The 25236-nt window shown below is 41.4% G+C and overlaps 1 protein-coding gene across 3 annotated transcripts; it reads right to left on the bottom strand.

The window, feature by feature from the left end:
* Positions 1 to 44: 44 nt before the first annotated feature.
* Positions 45 to 25048, bottom strand: hycc1 (hyccin PI4KA lipid kinase complex subunit 1). 3 transcript variants are annotated; one of them, XM_042506196.2, is made up of 12 exons: positions 24868 to 25048; positions 15442 to 15523; positions 14645 to 14746; positions 13288 to 13467; positions 12118 to 12198; positions 11920 to 12035; positions 10361 to 10456; positions 9429 to 9545; positions 8083 to 8170; positions 6225 to 6387; positions 4796 to 5139; positions 2058 to 2241 (listed from the first exon to the last, which is right to left on the bottom strand). In XM_042506196.2, the coding sequence occupies exons 2-11, from the start codon at positions 15490 to 15492 to the stop codon at positions 4841 to 4843; spliced, it is 1293 nt and encodes a 430-aa protein (XP_042362130.1). In that variant the 5' UTR covers positions 15493 to 15523; positions 24868 to 25048; the 3' UTR covers positions 2058 to 2241; positions 4796 to 4840. The 3 variants fall into 3 exon arrangements, with proteins under 3 accessions (XP_042362128.1, XP_042362129.1, XP_042362130.1); XM_042506194.2 differs by lacking the exon at positions 4796 to 5139 and having other exon boundaries at positions 45 to 2241; XM_042506195.2 differs by lacking the exons at positions 4796 to 5139; positions 24868 to 25048 and adding an exon at positions 20545 to 20639 and having other exon boundaries at positions 45 to 2241.
* Between the last annotated feature and the right edge of the window lie 188 nt (positions 25049 to 25236).

Here is a 25236-nt window from a genome sequence, read left to right as displayed (position 1 = left end):
GGTGATGCTTTCCAGCAGAGATACAAAATGATCGAGTACACGAGTGAAATATAGAAACACTTTATTCCCAGAAGTTGTAGCAGTGAGTTATCTTCATACAGAGAAAGGCCAATATAAACCGACTAATGTACAACAGTATGATGTACAACAGGAGCTTACCCATTCATATTCGGTAAACCCGCATACAGAAACACGATGATTGTTATTGTTCCACCAAGCTATGGACACTCAACAGCTCTGGTACACAGATGACAGAAAACACATTTGCTGGAGGGTGGGGCAGCTTGATTTAGGACATCAACTGTAGCAGATTGGTGGAGTTTAATTCCTTTTTTGGTACTAGAGAATATCACCATGTCTTGGGATTTGATGACGAAGTGAACAACAAAGAGGGACAGAGGAAACACATCACCAAAGTACCACAAACAGCAGGAATGGTGGGTGGATCAGAGGAGGAAAGATGCCTTGTTGCCCACACACACATTCCCACTGCAGAACACACAGGAACAGATTTAGTAGCAGTTTTGGATTTCAACATCTTTACTCAGTGGTACCTCTGTGCAAGTAAGTGGACTTTGTATCTGTCTTGTAGAAATCCATACGGAACAACAAAGCGCATCTCTATCACAGGAAAATACCACAGTTGGAGAGTTAATCCTCACTTGTTCATTTTAAGAAAATACCAAAGTTGAAAACGCAACTCATTTGCTCTTTCAAGTGCAAAATTCAATACTTAACAAATCATACACACCCACCATCCCCAAAATCTAAACTGTCTTTGTCATTTGTCAGAAGTAGGAGTTTTATTTTTGCCATTGAATAAACGGCAATTCAGGAAGGTGCTAGAAAGAACGAGAGGGAAGGACACAAATATTGCTTCTCCATCATGATGACAACACTGTGCGATTGTAAACATAAAAAGTACAGATTTTTTTATCATACTGGCTGATTATTAGTGGTCATTTTTCTGACATTTTAGGGAAGAATGCAGATTTTCTGTCAAGGAGCACAGCTGTAACTGCTGACAAAAGAGAGAAATTGTCCCAAAAGATGGAAAACACTGAATAGGGGAGATTTGTATTGCTATGGTAAGGGATCTATTCATTAAAAAGTAGAAACATTTTTTTCAACTTGGAGAATCATACCTTTTCATCATATCAATCAGCAGCCTTTATTCTAAAAACAATTGTACATACAAACACACAGTACACGCACTCAAGCATGCTCACACATACTCAACATCTGCCCTCTCACAAACCTGGGCAAGGTCAGGGTGGACGTATGGAAAAGCCATGCAGGGCAACAAATGCCGATTAAAATACTTTCCAAATACTTTTCCACACAGTTTTTTTTTTAGTAATAAGTTTTAAGTACACCCATTTACAAACAGCTGCTCTGCGTCAGAGTGCAGTTTTGTCCTGGCACGACTTCACAGCAACAGTGCACTACTAAAAATCAGTGGCTGGAAGTGATATCCCTGACATCCCGGCTCCATCAGGCCCAGAGGAGAGCTGACAGAACTCCGGATGTCTGAGTGGAGCTGAGCAGCCGGCCGCTTCACAGCACAGACAATCAAAGACGTTAAAATGGAGCGACGAGGGAACCAGCAGGGGTGTTTGTTCATGTGGTCCGTTGTGGTTGGCATGGCTTGGAGTTCCAGGTCACAGGTACAGGGTCACAGGATCAGAGGCGACGGTTCAGGTAGTCAGAAGTCACAGAGGGTTCAAAGGTCAGAGCCAAGGTGCACGCTGATGCTAGGAGAGCGTTGCGTGTGGTTTGGCGCCGGACTCAAGTACCCCAGCCCATCCTCCTGCAGGCTGCAAGAATAGCGGCCAACTTCGGAGGCCGTGTGGTTGCTGGAGGGAGGGGCGATGCCGCTGGCCACCTGCTCAAAGGAGCGGGAGAAGACGGCGCTGGCGGTGCGCGTCAGGCTGGTGAGAGCTCCTGCCTTGGGCACTGATTGGCTGGAAGTGAGCGTCAGTCGCTTGACAGACAGCTCTGCGTTCTCGCTGGCGGCCCGGCCAGTTGTTAGAGGGCCCGTCTCCTTGTCCTTGTCCTTGCTGGAGCGCCCGCCGAGCCGACACTTCTTCATGGCCTTGGCCCCCAGGTTCAACGTGGTGACGCTGTTGCTAATAGTGATGGTGGGTGGGGTCATGTCAGGGCCCACCCCGCCAGGCCACACCCCTTCATCCACCTCCGAAATATCCATCAGCTCATCCGGGGAACCCAGATCCACTGCGTCTATGAGACGGACAGACAGACGGAGACAAAACAAGCACTGGAATAAAAAACAGGAGCACGGAGAAGGAAAAATAACCAACTCATCTGTCATCCAGCCCATCTGATGAACGAAATGATTAAGATTAATGTAATTTAAACACAATATTCAGTGTTTTGAATTTGGGAAAAGATACACTTCACAAAAATTTAAGTGCAACACGTTTGTTTTTGGCTCCCATTTTTCACAAAGTTCTAACATATTTATGCACTCAATCGACATTTTTTTCTCATATTTTGGGAACAAATTCATTAAAATCTGTCTAAGTGAGAACTTCTCTATTCTCAAGTCCACCTGACAGGTGTGGCATGTCAGGATACTGATGAGGCAGCATCATTTTTGCCTGGGGATAGTCAAAATAAAAGGCCACTCTAAATTGGTGATTTGATCACATAACTCAATGCCACAGATATCCCAAGTTTTGAGGGAGCGTGCCAATGGCATGCAGGCTGCAGGAATGTCCACCAGAGGTGTTACCCCTTGAACTCAATGTTCATTTCTATCCCAGCACATCCAATCGGCCTCACAACAGCACAAGGCAGTTGCGTTGACAAACTGATTATCAGGTCAAGACCCTGGTGAGGATGCCAAGCATGCAGATGAGCTTCCCTGAGACAGTTTCAGACTGTTTGTGCAGAAATGTGTTGGTTATGTAAACCATTAGCTGCACAGCTGTTCGGATGGCTGGTCTCAGACAGTCTTGCAGGTGGAGATGCTGGATGTGGAGGTCCTGGGTTGGTGTGATTTCACATCTGCTGTTGTGAAGCCTGTTGGACGTAGTGCCAAATTACCAGAAACGACTTTGGAGATTGCTTATGCTTGTATAATAAACAGTCAGTTCACGGGCGACAGCTCTGGTGGAAGTTCCTGCAGTTAGCACACCAGCGGCACGCTGCCTCAAATTTTGTGACGTCTGTGACATTGTGTTGTGTAATTAAACTAGACATTTTTGTAGCCTTTTATTGTGACCATTCCAAAGCATCAGCATCTCGATATGCAACACCTGTCATGTAGATGGATTGTCCTGGAAATATAAAGTGCTGCCTAACTGAAATCTGCAACCAAAACTTGAGAGAAATATATGATTTTTTTGAAGTGCAAAAAAAGTCTAAGACCTTAAAGTTAAACCTGTGAGAAATGGGAGCAAAAATGAAAGTGTTGCATTTAAACTCTTGTTCAGTATATGTCGGGCTGGATGACAGAGGAGCTCTATCACTGTCCAGCAGGTGGCGCCTTCACACAGTAAACCTCAGCTAACGGGGACATCTCGCCACCTGACATGAGACATTGTGAGTTCAGTATACAGCCCAGCACACAGATTAGTTTAACCAGCAGCACTGTGAGACAGTGAGTGTTTTTTGGCAGAGGAATGCATGTTTTGTCCCAAAGGCAGGAGAGGACAGAGTCTAAGAGCGTAAGCCTAGGAAAGACCACAAAGGGAGAGTAGAGGAGGGCAAACAAAGGCACAAAACCCTAAATGCACGCATCTTTGCCAACTCTAAAGACATACATAAACATCTGTCCTGCTCTGTTCAAGGCATGCATCCACACCCCTGTGAGTGGCCAACCACCTGCATGTGCACAAACACAGTTTTGACCTGATGCTATCACAGTAACAGAACCTGTAAATAGCTGGTGATCAGATAGATAGGCAGGTCCTTGTCAGATCTGTCACAGTCACATTTAGCCTGTTCAGAACAGTCATCAGATACAAGTCTGACTTCAACACTGAGAGCATCTTTTGCTTCAGATTATTCAAGACCTGCATATCTTTCCTCAGCTCTTAGCTACCAGTCAGAAGGAAGTGATCTGTCTCCAGGTGCAACCCAGGAGTATGTGTCGAGGCGTACCAAGGTGTGCTGTAAGAGACCCAAAAGCTTACTGATCTCTCCAGCAAAAAATAGAAAAAAAACCCCCACAGGTGTTATACCCCTAAATAACACTGTAAGAGCACAGCCTCACAGTACAGACACAGCTGACAGAGATCATATCTGGGCTTCATAATTCAAGGTTATCAGGCTTTTTTTTTGTTATCAGTGACCTCAGAGTGACTTTTACAGAATGAGATACAGCGAGCAAGAGTTTGCAGACTTATATCTACAGTATGTGTTTCATATCTATTGACAAATGTTCATAAAGGTACTTTTATAGCTGTTGTGCTGTTCCTTGTTTAACTGATGTTCTGCTGTTAATAGGTCCCACTTAATTTTGCTCAATGTAAAAACATCACATCATCTTGACTCTGGGATTCAGCCAAGCATATTTCATCTTTATGCATTTATTATTAGGTTATTGATCTGTTATTCGGTTAAATAATTAATTTCAGGGAACTCAGCAGGAGATCTTCATGAGGAAGCTTTAGCCACAAAGGAGAGAGTAGATGAATGAGTGACGTTGGATAGACAGATGAGAGGAATAGTGCAATTAGGCGAAAAGAGGATGTTGGAGCCCAGTGTAAAAAGGTAAAAAGGGAAGTCATCATGCAGCTTTTTAGACAACGCCCCAACACACGGTTACCTAGGTTACCCCAAGACTGGGGCAGGGGGAAGGAGGGGCAGGACCTTAGTACTGGCTCCTCCCTGTGGAGGCCGACCCAGAACCCTCATTCTCCACCATTCGCCTCACAGACTTCTGCCTCCTGACCTCCTGAACCCGCGTGCCGGAGTCATGGCCTCGGGAATCCAGGCTGACCTCGGAGGCAGCGCCCAACGGGTCGCAGTCGGGCTGGGCACGGCCGTCAGGGCGCAGCCGCATGGAGTCTCCGTTAGGCATTCGCTCGCCGCTCACACCTGTCACACTGATTTCGGGGATGGCCACGCCCCCCAGCGCAGCCTCACTGTCTACACTCACCTCCTGGGACTCTGGTGGCGGGGGAGCATGGGGGGTAGTGGGATAATACATAGACATATACACATACAAAGACACACACACACACACACACACACAAATGGACAAAAAGACATATCATGCACACATACATGAAAAAGACGGCCATGTGCACAGGCACACACGACCACAGTGACACAAGACACACAGAGGTAATCAATGTAATGTAATGGCAGAAAAAATAAAAAGACAAAAATCATAGTGATCAGAACATAACACATGGTCAAAGTGCATGCAATGTGGAGATGAACATGAACACTGTATTTGAGTGGAACCAAATTTCACACCGAGTCACCGCTCGCCCCTATACATTAATTATTATTTAATAGCATTTTCCTCAAACATCTGCTCAAAACAAAAGCTTTCTGCATTAATAAGTAACTCTGATACTGGCCCCAGTGAGCAAGATCCATGACATGATAAAGGGGTGTTTGGCTCATTAAACTAGCTGAAGGCTGCAATTTACCTGCCTTATCTGCACACTGGGAAAACACTCATAATTCTAAACCACAAAGTTTCGTTTGTTCCATGGCCATCTGAATACTATCAATTTCCTTTGGCTCGAGCTGAAACTACAAAAAACACAATATATTCTAAAGTGTTCACACTACAACTCAGATGCATTACACTACAATTACACTACCTGCTCCCTGGTTTCTTGCTCTCTCCTATCTGTCAGATGTCGTTCATGGGGCAAACCCTAACAGATTGGGCAGGAAGTCATGGTTCTGAATGAGGAGATACTGAGAAGGCGTTAGTCACTACCAAGCTGAGAAAGGATGCTCTACGAACTCAGCGACTGATGATGACAACAACACTCAGGTACACAGTGACTGTGGGACATGAAATGGTAGGGTGAGTGAACAATGGAGAGATCTAAACCTCTTGCTCTCTCCTTTGGTGTGGATTTGTTCTTAAATCAATAATTCTATTTTCATCAACCTGTAAGAACGTGATTACAAAATGTATATGAGACCTCATCCTGAGTTTCAGCAAGTTTACCTTCCACATTTGCATCCCTACTTCTCAACTTGCTTTATTCCCTGCTTGTGAAACTTACCGTGTCTCTTCCAGCGGTGTCCCCTGATAGAGAGGGAGGTGACAGCATTTCGGGAGATCCTGGAGGAGGTGGGTGTGATCTCCACCTGGATACTCCGTGCGCCCTCCTTATTGTTGCTCTTCAGTGCAGCGCCGTGCAATGACGACTTGATGGCATTGCCCACCTGAGGGTGAGGAGAAGCACACATGCACAAACATAACTGCTTTGGAAGATGCCCAAATTTCACAGAAGGGTTGCCATGTGGCTCTCGGCCAGTGAGGAACTGGGCTGGCTCAGAGTCACACTGACAGGTTTGCAAGTGGCCCAGCATGTTTTATTCAGTGTTAACCCCTTGAAACCTGAAATTGTCTCAATTTCTTTCAAAAAATGGAATGCCAGCAATGAGCAACTTAAAAAAAATGACCAAAAAATTTGCAAGAAATTAGTAAAAACTTATAAGAAAATTACTAAATTAGCCACACAAAAAGAAAAAAGAAAAGTAAAAGAACCAAAACAGGAAATGACCCAAAAAAAGTGATAACATAAAAACAATATTAATAGTAATAATAATTTCTAATAAATATAAATATAGTTTTTTGGTATTGGTCCTTAATCCTTTGAACATTTTCTAATGATTCTCTCTCTTTTTTAGCTAACTTTTATGGTAATTTTCTTTTGTAATTTTACATTTTATGCAAAGTTGCTTATCACCTTTTTTCTCCATGTTTTTGCCTGGTGTTTTAAAGTTTAAAATGCTTGGGAAAGGCACAAGAAAACAGGTTAGGTCAGGTGTATGCAGGGGCATTACTACAAATTTGAAGACAATGGGGCTTAGTCTAGGTTTAGGGGATATTCCCCTGGCATTTTTTTTTTTAAATCAACACGCTCTATTTTAATGTTTTTTATTCACTCTGGCACTTTATATACAGCTTACAGCTTTAAGTTAAGTATCACTGATCATCACATATCACTGGCATTTTTGCTCTTAAGTAAGACTGAAGTTCAGATTATGTTACTAAACCAACAAACCTTGATCAATAATCCAATTTCAACCAGATTTATACCAAGGGATAAAACAAAAAGCTCAGAAAGACTGCTCTACACAGACTAGTGATATAAGAAAAACAACAAGTCTTTGTGTTTCGCTCTATATAACACTATTTCACAAGTCTTTATATAATCACCCTTTGCTCTCGCTGGAAATTCTCAAGTGACACTTGCACTAATGATCATGCAACAGCTGAGTACGTAACATGAGGTAGAGGGAATTATAGTCACAATACAACATGTCTTTTGTCTGTAAGGCTGCAACACGTTGGTCTCATGAGGGGCACGTCAGCATGCTATGCTAAGATAGCAGCCACCTGGTGTATCCACTGCAACAAGTAAACACTCAAATCAACACACTAGACAAAAACACTGATAATTTAACCCTTACACACTAGTGTTCACGGCCTGTGCCCACACAGCTGTTTCTTTATTTTAAAAACATATTTTTAAACCTCACATTATTCTAATTAGTATGAATCCAAAGGTTGTGTGTTTTGAGTGTTGTGGAGGAGCACACCTTGACTTGTATAGTAATGCTGTAAGCTTAGGTTCAATCCTCTACTCCCTGGGCCTCAAGGATTAAAGCTTAACGGAGCAGAGTGGAAAGCATGTAAATAATCTAGTGGGATTACATTCTGCTTGCAGTCTCTGACACACACAGACCAACACAATACAGCATACTGTGCTGCTGTGCATGAATCCAAACCACAGGCGAGCGTGTGCATCTTAAATCACATGCTCTCTCTCAAACACAAACACAACAGGTCCGAAAACACAAATATAGGAGGGAGGTATGATAGTAGAAGATGGAAAACGTGATTGAACCCACCAACAGAGCTTCAGGGAACAACTCTAGCTGGGCCCGATACAGAACGTCATCCAGGGCTTTGGATCCCAGTTCAACCTCCCCATTACACCTACACACAGGGAAAAAAAACAGAGAAATATGTAAACAAACACAGTGCATGAGTCTAAGATTAAAGGTTCCCTGAGGATTTTTAGACCTCTAGTAGTGCTGTGGAGCTGTTTTCTATTTGTGTCCATTTTGTTTTTCTCTGACACAAACGTACACAAGTGTTATAACACAGAGTCCTACCAGTAGTGTTGCACCATCCCACTGATCACAAGGTGGTGGTAACCCAATTTTTTTAAACTCGAGAAAACACACTAAAAATAGGCAACAGACTCCTTTCCCATTGCCAGTTGATCGTAGCTGTGTATACAACTCTGCAGATGAGTACATCCTTTAGGTTTTTTTCTGGTTTGTAACGTTCAATGTTGTAAATTAGCATGTAGACCCAGCTGCCATGTTTCCATCACTGCTGATCAGAGTCGATCAGATCTAGAGCTGAAAGATGTTGCCCTTGACTACTGCACAGTCACTTGTCCCTGAAATGCATGCAGATAGTACCCTTTCCCAACTTGAGATAAAAACTAGATATTGAGTAAGTTTATTGTCAAGTTGGAAAGGTGCTCAAGATACACTTTTTAAAAGATCTGATTTACGAGGTAAGAAATGCAAAGAATGTGTTTTGCTGAGTAAAACTCGATTAACTCCTAACTAATAACTTTCGCTTAATTTTTACAAGAAAACTCAGGGCAGGGCACCTTTAACAGCTTGATTACCAATTGCTTGTTACCAATTGTAAATTGGTTGATCGTTTTAAGTCTTTTGTTTGTAAAAAAAAACTTAATGCTGTCTGTTTTTAACTTTTTAGTCTGTTGTTCTTTTATGTGAAATTCTTCATGCTTCTGTCTTGGACAGGACTCCCTTGAAAAGGAGATTTTGAAAATTAATAGGACAATTTCAGGTTAAATAAGGGCTAATTTAAAAAAAAAAGAGCAGAGACAGTAATAAAACTGTGCCAACTACTTATGTTATATTGTAATAAAGATGAAAAGTAATTTGTGAAATGCAACATAGCAATGTTAAACTGGTTCACACTCAAAATGCAAAGTGAGCAGGTTCAATGACTGGCACAGTCCAACCGTTTTTAAACAGGTTTATCATTAACGTGTATTTGTAACAAATCAAATGGTTTCATAGAGATTAGACACATGGAGCAGAATTGAAGAAATCACTCTGATAAATGTAAGACACAAAAAGATCAAGCTGATCAGTGAGTCTGTGCTGTGTTGATCTGTTTGTTTGTGCAGGCATGCGTGTACACTCACAAGGCGTAGTGTATCCCGGTGATGAGCTGAACCAGGAACTCTGACGTGACTGTCAGCCGTGTGCTAATGCCTTTGTAGCGCCGCATCTGCTGTCGAGGGTAGCCACATATACACACTCTGGAGGATAACAAATAAAAACCCAACAGGGAAGCTCGTATTAGTGAAACAGGGAAGCTTCAATCAGGGAAACCACTCCACTGAGCCACTTGGCTGCAGCTCCATTAAGGCAATTTACTTCCCTGTGGTGAGCAGATAACAAAAACAACAATAAGCAAACAATTGCTGGATTTAAACATGCACGCTCACACAAACCCACATGCGTGCACAGACACAGACACAGACACAGACACAGACACACACACACACACACACACACACACACAGTGCATGCTAAATAATGTTTTATAAATGGTTTACTACATTACCCACAAGATTTAAAAGTGCTGAATATTTTCTGTGCTTAAAACGTACGTCATTATTTAAAACAGATACAATACAAAGAAGATTCACCTGTGCATTAGAAGCAATCGCAGCTGCTATATGCTGTAATTGTACAGTGCACAGCTGACACACTGAAAACTGTCTTGGGGAAATTAAAGCTGATGACTTCTCTATAGCCCTCTGCTTATTGGAGCAATATTCAGCTACAGTTGGCAGATTACCAAAATCACTGAGCTGGGATGTGTGTACATCGTAGCTGTTTGCCGAATAGCGGTATCTTGGCGCTCTCTGGCAGCAAAGTCTATAAGAGGATCAGATAAGCAAGTGCTTACAAAAAGCTCCTGTGTGTTTATGCGTAGGGTTATTCAAGTACCCTCCTCAAAAACTTCCACAATCAAGAAGGTCATCACATAGTATCAAATTTGTGTGCGTGTGCATGCGTTTATAGTGTCCTTTCCTCATGAAAAAATGTGTGTGAGTGTATGTTTTACCTGGAGCTGAGCTGACAGAGGGACTGGAGGGAGGTGGGGGTCATGTAGCTGAGAGCGGAGTTGTAGCACAGCAGCAGGAAGGTCAGCACCTCAAATCTCAACAACACAAACACACACTTAAAATAGCACGTCTACATTACAGCATGACATATCGAACAAAATTGTTAATCTATCAGATCAGAAATCCACAGACACAGTTTCACTTCTTTACTACTGTCAAAAGAAATACCACAAAAAAGAGACTGGAAGATTATAAAAGCAGCACTGTATTCCTAGAAACAGAAATGTTTTATTTCATGCATTCGTCCTTCTTTTTAGACCCTGGCATCTACATTACCAACAGTGAAACTCAACTGCCAACAGTTTAGAAATTCGGGTGTGCCGTGCAAGAGGTCAGATAAGATTCCTTCTTTCAAACAATGCAACTCCAGATTTTCAAATTTGTGAACTTCAGTCCCAACCAATACTGACTTAAGGGACATCACTGAGACAATTCCCTCACAAAATCATTTTTTCACATATAAAGTAGTACTCCCAAAGACCTATAAACAGGCTCTAATACGTAACTCACGGGATTTTCCCCTTTAAAAACTATAGTCAGTGACAAATAGAGCATGCAATATTAAGATACCCGGCCACAACTTCCGACAGCTACTGCTACGCTGAAGAGATTGAGATAAAAGTATCTCTGCCTGATTTTAAAAAGAAGCCAGACTTGTTTTGTCACAAGAAAACTCCTCTCTATTTTAAATAATCTACTCAGTATAAGAAAACAGTGCTGAAAAAAGTTGAGGCCATTTAACTCAGACCATCATGACCTTCAGAGTTGGGCCGCAGTAGGGTCTCATTATATTAATGAATGCCACAAAGCAAAGACAACTGCCATGGGCCATCAGTGAGGCTGGTGCATGAAATAATTGGCCCTGGCAGCAGTTAAACTTATTATCACTGCATACATTTAAGGACAGGAGACACTGCAACTACTATATTTAATGAGACTGTAAGACTAAATTTCACAAAAAAGTTCAGCTGAAAGTCCAAAATGTTTCATGGATTTGTGTCACAACTGATCGTCTCATTGACTCCATCCAAAACGGTATCTTAAGTGAATGTATAATAGAATCTCTTATCAGTTTAGAAATGTAAATAGGTACAAAGGTGGTCAACACATTCAACACATTTCTGTCGAATTTCACTAATCGTATGAGTTATTTGTACTGCATTTAACTTCTTGAGACAACTCCCTTGGTGAAAACATTATTTTAGACGGACTCAAACTGTCACAAAAGAAGAAATAAATGCCTTGGCAAGATGTTGCACACTTCACTTCAAAAGCAACAAAAAACCCTACAAGTGCCTCTTTGTCAGACTGTTCATTCTCCATCATGTGTGTTTCTATTTCGGTTGTCATCTGGTATTTGCTGCCAATTCAAAGCATTCAGACTGGCAGCCTGCTACCGGGAGAGCCTATTTAAAAACGTGCAAAATCTCCACCCTGTTGACGCCTCATCAACGGCCCATCAGCCTTTCAAAACAAGTGCGGCCATGAAGTTTCTTACCTGTTCTGTGCTGTAAAGGTCTCTCTCTGGAGGTGTGGTCCGCTGTACACCACCCTGCTCAGCCCGTGATTGGCTAGAGCCCCTTCTGTGAGGGCAATGGAGCCGATGGCTGAAGGCTGGAGAGGAAGAGGATGTTTTTAAACTAAACATTTCTGCGAAGGCAAGAGTTGTTTTTGTGCATTTGTGTGCATTTCTCACCTCATGGTACACTGAGGGTTTGGAGAGGGAAGGGACGGTAAAAGATAATACTTTACTTTGTCCATCTTTATCAACAATTTCCTGTGAAAGAGGAAGACAGGAAGACTATGAGAAATGTTATTGTGGGCGAGAAAAACAGAAGCTTTTTTTTTTTGCATTTGCCCTGAACCTCTGAAGTGCGTGTGCTTATCACTTCAAGCACACTCATCTGTTATGTGTGGGTGTTTGTGTGTGGCCCTCAGGGTCTCCGTTTCCCAAATCAGTCTGCTAGTGTATGTGTGTTCGCTTACTTGTGTGTATATTGTGTGAACACACATACACAAACCCCAGGGTTTTGGTGTCCCCTGAAGGCATGTTAATGTCAAATAGATTAATGGGAGCCAGTGAGTGTGCTGAGTGACAGCTGACCTATTCTGCTATTCATAGAGGAAGTTAGGGGACACTGCACTTTGCTGATAGAACATCGAGAGCCAAAATGGATGAACATAGGACTCAACACACTTAAATAATTACTGGTGCTGGCATCTCTCTGTGGTAAACTTAAGGGTATTTGCAAGGTGCAACCCTTCCAAACTATGTATTAGCAAAGTCACTGTCTTCCAGTTCCTCTATTTCTAAGCCATATTTCCTGCCACTCTCGATGCATAGCTGTCTAACAAGGCAGAAAGCACAAGAAATAATCTTTCAAAACACATGACGCAGATCCCAGAAATAGTTGAGCAGCTAAGTCCCCTGCCTCTGGAACTGCATGATTACACCCTTTTCTTTTCCTTACCTTATTTATAACACTGGAAACTGATTATTTTTATTAACAGAAGCAGAAAGTTCACAAAAGCACGCACATCCAGACGACAAAAAGGCGAAGTGACTCTAGGTACTGCACACTTAATTTTTATCTGAAACTAGCGCTATTAATGTAATTCTTCCAGTGATTTCTAGTACTGTACACTGGGGCTATGTGTATATATGTAGATATTTCTACAGTGTAATATAGCATAATCTAGTGTGCGAACTTTGTATTTTCTTCTCTTGTATTAACGGAGGCAGCTCTCCTCCACAGGGAATAAATAAATAGATCAGCTTTACCATAAGAATGCGGTGCTGAATATATAAAACACACACAAAGACCAATACACACACTGCCAGCACCGGCTTCATCCTCTCCCCTACCAGGTTGTAAATGCCCAGCAGCAGGGCCTCGATGCAACCGGACGTGTGAGGGTCTCTGGCTGCGCTGACGGACAGGAGGCTCCACAGGAGCTCTGGCAGGAACTGTAGCGTGAAACGCTGCAGCTGCGGCTCACCGCTTCGGTAAAACTCAAACAACTGGTGACACACTGGCTCCAGCAACTGAGGAGGACAGAGACCAAAAAAATATAGGCGCATGGTTACATCCTCACATCAACTCTAAAAAAAAAAAAGAAAAAAAAAATCAGCCAACAGCAGCTGCTACTGTGACTGTAATACATTTTTCCATTTGGCATTCATGGTTAATCAGGAATGTCAAGATAAAGCACAACAATATTTACAGTGTGTTGGACATTCAGGCAGATCCATAAACCAAAACACAATAGGACACAAGAACATAAGACACCCAGGGATGTGTAAAAATATAATAATTACCGGTAAATGGTGGCACTAGAAACATGACAAAATACTCAAAGATTTTGGCCAAAAATTAGTATTGTGATATTATTTATAAACAATGTGATACAGGATATAGATCTTAATATTTAAAAAGCTCTTCTAAATTACTGCAGACAACTAAATACCAAACAACTAAATACACAACTGCTATAATTAAGTAAAATAAAGTAGCTGTCACATAATAAAGGTAAATTAAATAAAGTTAAACTACTGCTATAATAAAGTTAAAGTGCTGTTAAAACTAGGTTTAATGAAACTACTTTCATTGTAAAGTGTAATAAAGTGCTGTTGTAATAAAGTTAAACAAAGTACTGTTAAAATTAAGTTAAATCAAACTACTGTCGTAATAAGGTTTGTTTAAATCAAAGTGGAGCCACTGATGCTTTTATTCTGAAGCACCCAGCTCGGCACTTGCCGGAGGTCTTGACGTTTTTGAGTTGAACTTAAAGCTTCCAGTCAACAGTTAGGAAAGTTAGACCGTCACCTCTGCGCCATTAAACTCGAGGATTTATTCGCTGTGACCAGGAAACAAACAGCTCTCCAGTTCATATATAAAAAATACCTGCAAGTGGCACTGATGCTCAGTGGTCATAAAATGTAACTAAATGTTAGTGGCCTGGAGCCCTGCAGATACAAAACACATACCTCACCCGCTCAAATTACTGCCCAGGAGAGAGAGAGAGAGTGCCTAGTAGAGAACCAAAACACTAAAGCAAGTCTTTAAAAAATGACGCGACAATATACTCAATGTTCACAATAGTCATTTTATGCATCCCATGTGTGGAATAAGGCATGATGCATAAAATATAATCAATATATCACCACCCCTAACTCAAATAAATAAATTACATAAGTAAAACATTAAAGTGTGTAGCCATACATCACTGTAGTTCTCTCGGATGACTTTGTAGAGTGCAGGAACCAGGGCACCTTTGTCTTTTAGTGAGGCGGCATAGGTGGACACAGCACTGTCAGGGAGGGTCTGAAAAACACAGATACACTCAGCAGCTGAAGTCTGAAACACTAACTGACTGACCAATTCTAAAAATAAAAACACAGCATTACAGACTATGAGGTAATTAGCAGAACATTTGTTGATGTAGTCTAAATTTGATCTGTTTAAATTTGACACTGCTTATTTTCGCATCACATCGAAGACACATAGATATAATTTAAATCAACAAATCCGTCCTTGATAGCATAACAGGTAAATGAGACAGACTTGATGTCAATAAAATTGAACTATAAGCAGCATAGCAATAAATTCAGTTTGACATTTGAATGATATTATGACAGCATCTAAAGCCAGCAGAGACAGACAGCAACAGTGTTTTTAGAAGAAGCTGTCAGTCACATCAATATGTTTGTATTTAGAGGTCAAATTCACTGAGAGGGGACAACAGGTCCCCATACGTTCACATGTGCAGTTCCCCTCTGCTCCTTTATCATCACACCTCACCGAGCCTTGGCTTTGTTAGCAGTCACATATTGGTGAGCGCTCATCGTGTCTGAGTAGGAGCATGCAATTTTCTGGCAACAGCACGCTTCAGAGTGTGTGTTTGTTTATGTGTGTGGAACAAATAAGCAACAGCAGGGAATGTACCGCACATTAATCACGGGAATGTGCTTTTTGATATTGCGTTTCGTGCACACACACACACAGAGTAAAAGCAGTACCTTAAATTCTGACAGCCATTCCTCCACCACTCCTTGGTCCATAGCCAACATGTTCCCTCATTTGCAGTGGAGTCACCTCTACCTACGAGAGAAGGCAACAGTGTAAAAACACAAGCTGCGTAATTATTGACACACAGCATATATACAGGACATTTGCAAGTGCATACACACAAACACACACACACACACACACACACACACACACACACACACACACACACACACACAAGTAATTATAGCTGCCCAATGCTCCTTCCATGTTTTCCAGCCTTGTATTACTTTGTATCGTGATAGAAAAATAACTTTAAAAAAATACCCAAACAGCAAACAGTACCATGGCAGTGGTAAATAATGACTGTACAGGCTCCAGCCTCCAGGCAACAATTCAATACACCAAAGAAGCATAAGTCTCTTCTCCCCTCTCGCTCTCCTGTTTCCATCTCATTCCTCTCCAGACACACACCTCTACAAGCGAGCACCTCACCTTTTCTCAACCCAAGCGCTCAAATCGAAAAAAATCACCCACACAGAAAAGCCTGGCTGGCTTCACAGTCGAAGTACTGACGAGGGAAAAGAAAGTGGCACAGCAGAATTTAGACGCTTGCTGTACAGACTGTGCAGTTCCAATGTCCTTAAACAAAGAGACAGACAGAAAAAGCTTCTGCAAGCATGTACTTATAATGGTGAAATGAATGCCTTCCTTCATCTCTCCCTCCATTCCAGTTTTTTATACTCATCACTGCATTTGCACGGTGTGCATCTCTCTTTTTCCACCTCCAAGCTCTCAACTTGGATGCATGCAGCTTCTTTTCTGTTGAATCTCCACTGTTACCCCATCTTCTCTGCCTTATTCTCTGAACAGGGTATCTTTTGCTCTCAATGTAAACTTTAATTCTTTTGTGTGTGTGTGTTTTAATAAAGCTTCAGCTGGTTGCTATTTGACACTGCTGTCCTGCAATCACATATGAAGATGGGAGAAAGACAATAGAAACATAGGAGATGAAGGGAATATATAAGAAAAAATTAGAAGGGGCTTTTCATTATTTTTTTTCTTTTTTTAAAACTGTTGATCCGATACAGATATTAGTATAGGAAATGCCTCCGATACTGCCTAAAACACTGGATAGTATCAGTGTGTACACTAGTCTAAGCACTGATTCGATACCATGTAATTTATTAAAAACTTAAAATTACATTCACACCCTACTAAAACTGCAGTTTTCACAGAAATCAATTCTTCTTCATTACTTTCAAACAGTAGCCTACTTAACAAGTTTTCAGCAATATTAGCAGTATTTTATACTTGAAAGTACTACCGGTAAAAAGACAATTCCTAAAGTATGCAAAGCTTTACTTACAGGGTTAGTAGTATAAAATCATCAATTATTTTTCAAAAAATGATATCGGATCTGTACTTGGTATTTGCCGATACGCAACGTCAGGTGTAGGAATAAATACCAGGAAGGCAAAAAGTGGTATCAAAACATCTGTTTTTTCAAAATATCTACTGCAATGTGGGCATGATGAAGACAAAGGGCAGTATTTGATTGGTCGACTGAAGTTGCCATGCCCACAGCTTCTTGCGTGACTAAAAATGCCAAATACAAACAATTTTCTGCTTTTTTTCTTGTTTTATATTAAAAACTGAATACCATGGGCTCTGGGGAATTGTGATGTCTAATTTTCACCATGACATGTTCTTTCAAAAGAACAAACAATCAATAAATTGAAACAAACACAAAGAACTGATAATAAGAATAATCAGTAGTTGCAGTGCACTTGGGTCACCTTAACTGACTCTGCACTGTGACTGTCACCATAAGACATACGCCTTCTGCTGAGGAGGAGGAGGACATGCTCTCTGTTCATCTCTGACGGATTATCTGTTTTTCACTAGCAGTCTGTTTTCACTGCGGATTGTGTCGTGTCTGCACTCTGTCGTGTCTGTGCTGTAAAACTGCAGGCACAAAGCTGTATTGGCCATTGAATGCAAAAACAAAGTCCATGTTTGGTATGTCTGGTAACAGAGTCTGAGAAAAAGAACGTGGGAGGAAGAAGTCCTTGTATGTGCTCACTCATCATGCAGAAGCGTGCTCGGATATGAGCTGAAAGTGGCATAATTCCACCTTTTAATACTCTTACACTTGCGACACTTCACTTAGTGAATGACAGACACACGCAATCTGCTCTTAAAAAGCATTTCTGTCTGTAAAAGAAAATTTATCAAACCTATTCTAGAACTGAAGTCAAAGCAGGAGACCAGAGTACTGATTCAGAAGATTACAGGCTTGATTTTCAAAGACGAAAACCATTTAATGTGTAATTCATATTTGTGCAATACAAAATGAAAAAATACATCTATGGTCAATTTTCTTTTCATCATTTCTCCCTCTGTCCCTCCGCTTATCCTCCCACACAGCACCGCTTCTCTCTCTCTCTCTCTCCCCATCTTCCTTACTCCCTAATCCATCTTTCACACATTCAAATGCTTTCTTTTCTATTATTATGGTGCTTGGTCCCTCCATGGCAGCCAGGTGTCTATTTATGGACTGTACCAATGTCAGAAATGACAGGGGGGAGGGGAGTCAGTGACTCATGAAATGGGGAAGGATTATAAAACAGAATAGCCTCCATTTAGAGAAATTAGTCCTTTGTGGCGGTCTGTTGTTGCTGTTCTTTCATACTGGTGAAGACTACAGGGAGGACAGCGCCGATACCTAAAAGCCAGCATGCGTGTCTTTAATGGCAAGTTCACTGAATAACGAAAATAAAAGGCTGTGATTAGAGTGTGGATGAGTCAGTCCTGTAAGAGGACGGGCTCTCCTCCTACAGAGTCACTTTAACGCGATCAACTTTGTCCAGGCTGGCATCTGGGGCATGCCATCTATGTCCAGAAAAAGATACCTGAAGACTAAAAGCAGCAGCTGCCTGCCATTCCGCCTACCTGTGCGGTATATTCGCCTCCTACCTCAGCGGCAAGCTAAGAAGCAACTGCAGTGACATAAAAGCAGCAGCTGATGATGGACATTCAGGTACAAAGTTATTAAACAGGAAGTAGCTGTAAATCAAAGTGCATATTTAAATGTTGATTTGAATTTGACAGTTTAAACCTAGTCAATGTTGCAAGGTAAAAGTCAAATGATTATTAAAAAGTGCCAGAAAGAGTTAGCCGCTCTGCTAATGATTATTTTCACTCTGCTAGTTATTTCATTTGGTCTATTAAAAGTTAAGCCTGTAAAATTCAGGGGGGTTGAGTGGGGTCTAGTAGTGAGGATTGCATATCGCAAAAAGCTGAAGTTTCTCCTGGTTAGATTTTTTTTCTGTCTTGGTTCATTGTTCAGGAGGTTTTTACTGGCAGCCAAATTGTCCACAGAGCTCTCTTCCTCTCCAAAACACATGAACCCAGTGATTTTAACCAGTTAAAAACACTGAATAAAACAGTTTCACATTACAAATCAGTGTTTCTACGACGCTGTTTGGCATGTCAGAGACAGGCGGCTCGACCACCACATGCTAATGTGTGCTACTGTGCTTGCCTTGGTGTGTCCGTTCTGGGCTACTGTACAAATATGGCGGCGCAACATGTTGATCTCCTCAAACGAGGACCCACTCCATATGAAGTTATAAATGGCTGAGGTGACGAAAACACGACAATTTTCATTTCCACGTGATTATACACTGAAGAAAATATACTATTACACCATTTCTGCCAATATATCTTCCTTAATTCTACACACTGGACCTTTAAATGTCACAAAGTAGTAAAACACACCCATCATAATCAACATCGACAATATAAAACAAAATTTTACACACCCACATTTCACCCTCGCCCCTAAAAATTGCGACAATTCATTCTGAAACTGTGTTCAAACCACAAGAGACAGCAGTTCAAACACATCTTGCAGGCAGGCACAAGCAACTAGGGGGGATGAAAATAGCAAACTAATTGCCCTGAGAGGACACTATAGAGTGTAATTATGTTATTAAGCAGATGTTTGTGTTCCATCTCAGTCTATTTAAATGATAGCAATCTCTCAGTCACTAAGGACTTACAGATCATGACAGAAATCAATATAAGATAGAGCGAGCACGTTGTAAATGATGTAGCAGGTGGTGAGCTTCTTCTGAGCAGCACAAACAACACAAATGAATAAACCAGTGTTAAAGATAAGTGGCTGAGTAGACTTGACAAGCACAAGTAACAAACCAAGGGAGTGATGAACAAGTGAAAGCAGGAGACGGACAGAAAGGGGATGCTGAGGGGATGAAAAGAGATGAGATCAATAGCTAAATGAATGGAGCGAGAGATTAATGGATGTATAGAGAGATGCGAGGCAAAATGAATGTACTACAACCCAAGGGAAGGATAACTCAAAAGGAGTGAGACAATAAGGTCAATGAAAGAGGAGAGTTCATTTGGTTTGCAATCTGTGCTGCTGCCCCAGGCAACCTCCTAAGCTCTGAGAAGCACACGAGATAAGTGAGGATACTGAAACACACACCTCTCTGTGATCTACACAGGCTTTAGGAACAGATCTAACCAATGAGCTTGGTAGTCTAGCTGTGGCTTACTGACTTTTTCCACCAATGCAAAGTTCTGACGGAGCCAACTACAGGGAGTGCGAATGTGTCATGCACAAGTGTGTATGTGCAAGTGTGTTTATTCAATGTCTGGTTTGACAAAACCTGTTCCTGTGAGCTAGCTAAAGTTGACAGCTCGTTCTCTCTGAATTTACACCCACGCCTCTGTCTTAAACTCTGTGACGTGCGCGCGTGTGCGCGCACACACACACACACACACACACACACACACACACACACACACACACAGACAAACACACTGGACTGGCGGTTTAAATTAGCTTATTTTTGACTCCTCCTTCCAAAGACTTCTTCCAAGACAAATAGGTCTCCTTTGAGTTTACATTCCTAATCCTCGTTGGAAGAATACTAGCATGTCCAGACAGAGTTACGGCACAACACTTGAGGCAACCTGTCCATACACATACTTCATATGGATTAATACAAAAATCAGAGGCGATCAGCACTATCAAAGCACACGAGAGTCCTCTGGTGCTCTGTAGTTAAGTGAGAACATACCTGTCTGGGAAAGCTGGCGGAAAACTGACGCGAGTCCGAGTGAGAATGAATTAAGGACACACACACACGCACGCAGCCCTCCCTGCTGATTACCTCATTTCCTATTACACATATGCTTTGGAACAATCTTTTTTCAGGAAGTAAGAGGACCAATAAGACTGAATGGAGGGAGGAGGGGAAGCAGAGAGAAAGACGAAGTGGGTGGTTTTGAGAGTGGCAGGGCTGCCCCAGCTGCTTTTTCCTGTGGTGCAGGGTGCGAGCCACACAAACTACTGGTTACGCTGACAATAACAATGACCCCTATGTTACTAAGACTTCTACAAATTAAAGCTACAAAGAGATGTAAAACTGATCAAATAAACTGAAATAAAGCGAATGTATCTTCAGCAGACTTTACTCTTGTACAGACACGCCCAAACCACTAATAAACTGTTTAACGGCACTAACCAGCATCAGAATAAGGAACTGCAGCAACATGACTCCAACCGAAATCTACAAATGAGGTCAGCTGTCAGATGTCAACACGCTGGACCAGTGACTCCAAGCTTGTTTTAACTAGGGGTTGACAGATTATCGGCCTGGCAAATCATCAGGGCCAGTATTTGGCATTTTGCCTATTATCTATATTGACATTATGATATAATTTAATGATCTAAAATAGAATTAATTAATTATAAAATGCAAAGAAAGTGTCAGCACAGGAGGAACTTGCACTTTGTAAAACCTCAGAGAGCTATTGTTATTTATTCTTTTTTTATTTAATTTTTCACTTGACTTTATAAGAAAAAGTTGCTGGGAACTTGCTGTACATGATATTGAAAGTTTCAAAGTTTCAAAGTTCTGATTTAACATTTTCTAAAGGCATTTAAACAAAGTTTTGTGTTGGAGATTGTTATACTCCAAATTCTAAATATTGACAGAAACATTTGCATTTTTACTGTAAATGCATATTGTTCCAAATATCGGTTATCTGTCTAAATTAAAGACTAATAATCGGTATCCGCCCTGAAAAAACAATATCAGTCGATCCCTTTTAACTTGAATTGAAGCAAAAGCTATTAAGAAACTATTTTGAGGAGCTCTGTCCAAATAAAGGTGGTGGCAGGGTTATGTAACCATGGTCATAAAGGCCAGAGCCTCTAACGTGCCTAGAGCTCACGCTTCGCTCGAACTCATGCTCACCAGCCGTGCTGAGAGCTCTTTACACTGTTTGTCCACTCTTAAGACTGCAGCACTTTGTTTTGACATCTCTCTTCAGTTTGTATCAATTTTTTTCTCATGCTGCTTGATGCTATATTCTTTATTTGGACTATCATGACCTGCGGTTTACCCTGTTGCATCACCACCTCCCACCTTGCTCTCCCCCCTGGTCATCTTCCATAGCAGGTTGGTTATAGCTTACAGGAAGGGGGGGCTTCTGCTTTTGTGCTTGTTGTTTTTCATCTTTCACGCGTGCGCATGCGGGCGCGCGCGCACACACACACACACACAGCAGAAGAAGACTGCAGGTAGCTAAGTAGACATGACAACACATTCTGTGGCTTGTGTGTGTGGTTTTTGCTGCTGAGGGAGACAGATACAGAGATCTGACAAGGAGGAATCCTCTTATAGCAGCCTACACTCTTTCCTCCATTGCCTCTAAACCAGTGATGCATCTTCGTCCCTCCTCTCTCCTCCTTTCAATTCCCCATCTGCTTGCAGCGAGTCAGCCTGAAGAGACCAATGACTTACATCACGGATTTTTCAATTTTAACGCTCTCTTTTATCTCTCCATTTTCTAGCCACAGTTGGATAACTCTATCAATACACAGCCCTGGAATTTCACATTTGAATACCACTTTTATTTCAGAAAATTTGCTTGATTTTCTTTATTTTTCATGGAGCTAAAAGTATGCTACATCTACTGCTGTCTATACCTGCAAAAATATTGTTTTGCTCTGAAAAGTCAACTTCTGTGTTTCACTTTTATTGTGCTTGCGTATGCAGGATCTGGTGCAGAATTCAATGACAAGTATTGCTATGGTTTTCATTGCTCAAATTGCCAGGATATTTCATGAACCCGCAGGCATTGGGTGACAGTAGCTGTGATGCTGGATGACAACAGAGCCTGTGCGATCTTCTCGCTTCATGACCTGCTGGGCTTCACTGTCAAATAGCATTACGAGGCCTGGGACACTAGCAGCTTCGGATGCCACACATTAACAAGACTGTTTATAGTTATTACGTGTGCATGCACATACATTCACAACCTAATGACAACACTTTAACAGTGCACAATCACCCACCCAACAAACAAGTCTAATGCTAAAGGACAAGCCTCTCCCAAATAACAAAGACAAACATACACAGAAAGCAATGGTCAAATAGGAATGAAGCCCCAGACAGTATCTTGTTAAAATAATATCTGACACGCCACCAAGAGCACAGGCTTTGTGAAGGACACAGATTGTAAAACACAAAAAATATTTATTTTTCAACTTGAGAATGCGTGAGTTGTGTAATTTGGGTTAGGTGGAAAGTGAGTCCTATTCTCTCTTCTACTGAATAAACTATGACGACTGGAAAGAGTTAGTATTCCATGAAATGGCTCGTTTACACCCTGACATTTTCTAGTGCTCGGATGACCAAAAGCAAGAATGGTTGTTTAATTTTGATGTGTTTAATTTTGTCAATTTTGTTGAAAAAGCCTGGAAGACAGGGCAAGAGAGTTTGTTTAATTAGTACTTACTCTGACTTTTCTTTCAGTGCTACACAGTAACTGTCTCTGTGAACGATCCATGAACACCATTCGTCTCAATGATTTGGTTATGTATAATGCTTTTGTTGCTTTGCTTCGCTCTATCTTCTTTCCTTTAATGCTGTCTTTTAATATGAATGCTGGACTCTGGTCCTTAGCTAGCTTTGATTTTATGGTGTCTTGTAAACTCATGGGCATAACTGATTGCATGAAAAAATAATTTTCATGCATTTTTTCAACTTCTAACAGCGTGTTAAGTAGTTAAGGACCTCTTTTCATACAGCAGGATCGCCACAGGGCTCTGCAGCAAAGCTTTACACTAGTTTTTATCATACAGGAAACTGCTGCACTGGACGGGTGGTACAGGGGACAGATGCATCACATGATTGCTATCAGAAAAAATCTGAACTACGCATTATCTGACATACCAGCCTGCAGTGGTTTCTGTGCCCCTAACAAACTGGCACACACACACCCACATATACACCGATCACCTGATGAAGTATCTGAGGAAGGTCCTGACAACCCACACACACCCATACAGCTGATACTCACCAGGGGAAAGTCAGGTACAAAGTCTGTGACAAACGTGACTTAATCTATAACTAGCAAAACTGGTGTAAATGAAAAGCTTGTTTGCTTTACATATTGGGAAGACATTCCAGTTTTATTTCATGTTTTCCAACTTTTGCCACAGCACTGTGCAAAAGTCTTAGGCTACCGTAGATTTGTTGATTTCACAAAGTAGCAATGAGAATATATATGTAACTATTTATGATTTTATTTATTTCTCAGTCTCTTCATTATCAAGATACAAACAACGAATATAGATGCATTAAAACACCCCAAAAAAGTCCGTACAAAATGGCTTCTTCAAACCGAAGTTAATATTTAGTATGAAAATTGGAGTCGTACAACCATTATAAAGGGTAGCTCAAACTATCAATATTCAGCTTCGGACTTGTCTTAAATGCCACCTGGTGTAAACACACCTGAAGACTATCATCATACATCTCATATTTTCTGCCCGAGACATTTCAAGACATGCCAAGTGGAAAGGCAGGTCACACCAAATACAACATTAGCCTGTTGGAGGTGTTTTATTCTTAATTTTTTGCATTCTTAAGACTGTACACATATTTTCTTTATGCTCTGGTTGTATTTTTGTAAATATACTTCTGAGAAACAAATACGTATCATAATTTTTAACCTTGCTATACCAACACATTTTAAGGTGACCTAAGACTTTCGCACAGTGCTGTATTTTAAACAGTACTTGTCCCCAGGCACTGCTAACCGGCTAGTTTGCCACAATGACAACCGTTAAGTTAACACAGTTGTCAAACAAACTGAAATTCTGTCTCGAGGTACTGGTAGCTCTGTCGAAAATATCAGCTTTCCCAGACATATAATTCATTATATTTTTTCGCCAGTGTCAAGCAGAGACCGTAAGTTAATCCGTCTCTCTGTGTCTCTGCTCTCTGAATGACTCCGAGCTGTCACCACGGTTGCTTACAGATTAGCTAGTTAGCTAACTCGGCTAAGGCGCGACACCAAGTAAACCGGGGAAGTTACTGTGTACTTACGGGCATGCTATCTGTCAGTTTCCAGGTATCGCTGTCCTCTATCGTTCCGTCAAGACGAGTAAACAGCTATCACTTCGCTACTCCATAAATCTCCTCAATAATTCATCAACATCAGCTCCTTCCATCTTCATTACTTTCTCTACTCAGACTACCTTAGACGAGAGGGACTCGGTCTTTCCGGAGTGACAGGCGTCTGAGCCAATGAGTGAGCAGTATATATTCTGGCTGTCACACCCCCAATCGCAGTATCCAATCAGATCAGAGTTTTGGCTTCATGTTAATATTTCCACGATCACGGTAGGTTGTTGCTGTCAGTCACTGCTCTTTGACAGCAGTGATCTAACAGAGGTGATATTAACAATTCATAAA

This window comes from Plectropomus leopardus, chromosome 17, assembly GCF_026936395.1.
Source record: "Plectropomus leopardus strain MGB_pleo_1.0 chromosome 17, ASM2693639v1, whole genome shotgun sequence".
Classification (NCBI taxonomy): domain Eukaryota; kingdom Metazoa; phylum Chordata; class Actinopteri; order Perciformes; family Serranidae; genus Plectropomus; species Plectropomus leopardus.
The sequence above is the reverse complement of the archived record's forward strand: the minus strand, read 5'-3'. Positions and strand labels throughout refer to the sequence as shown.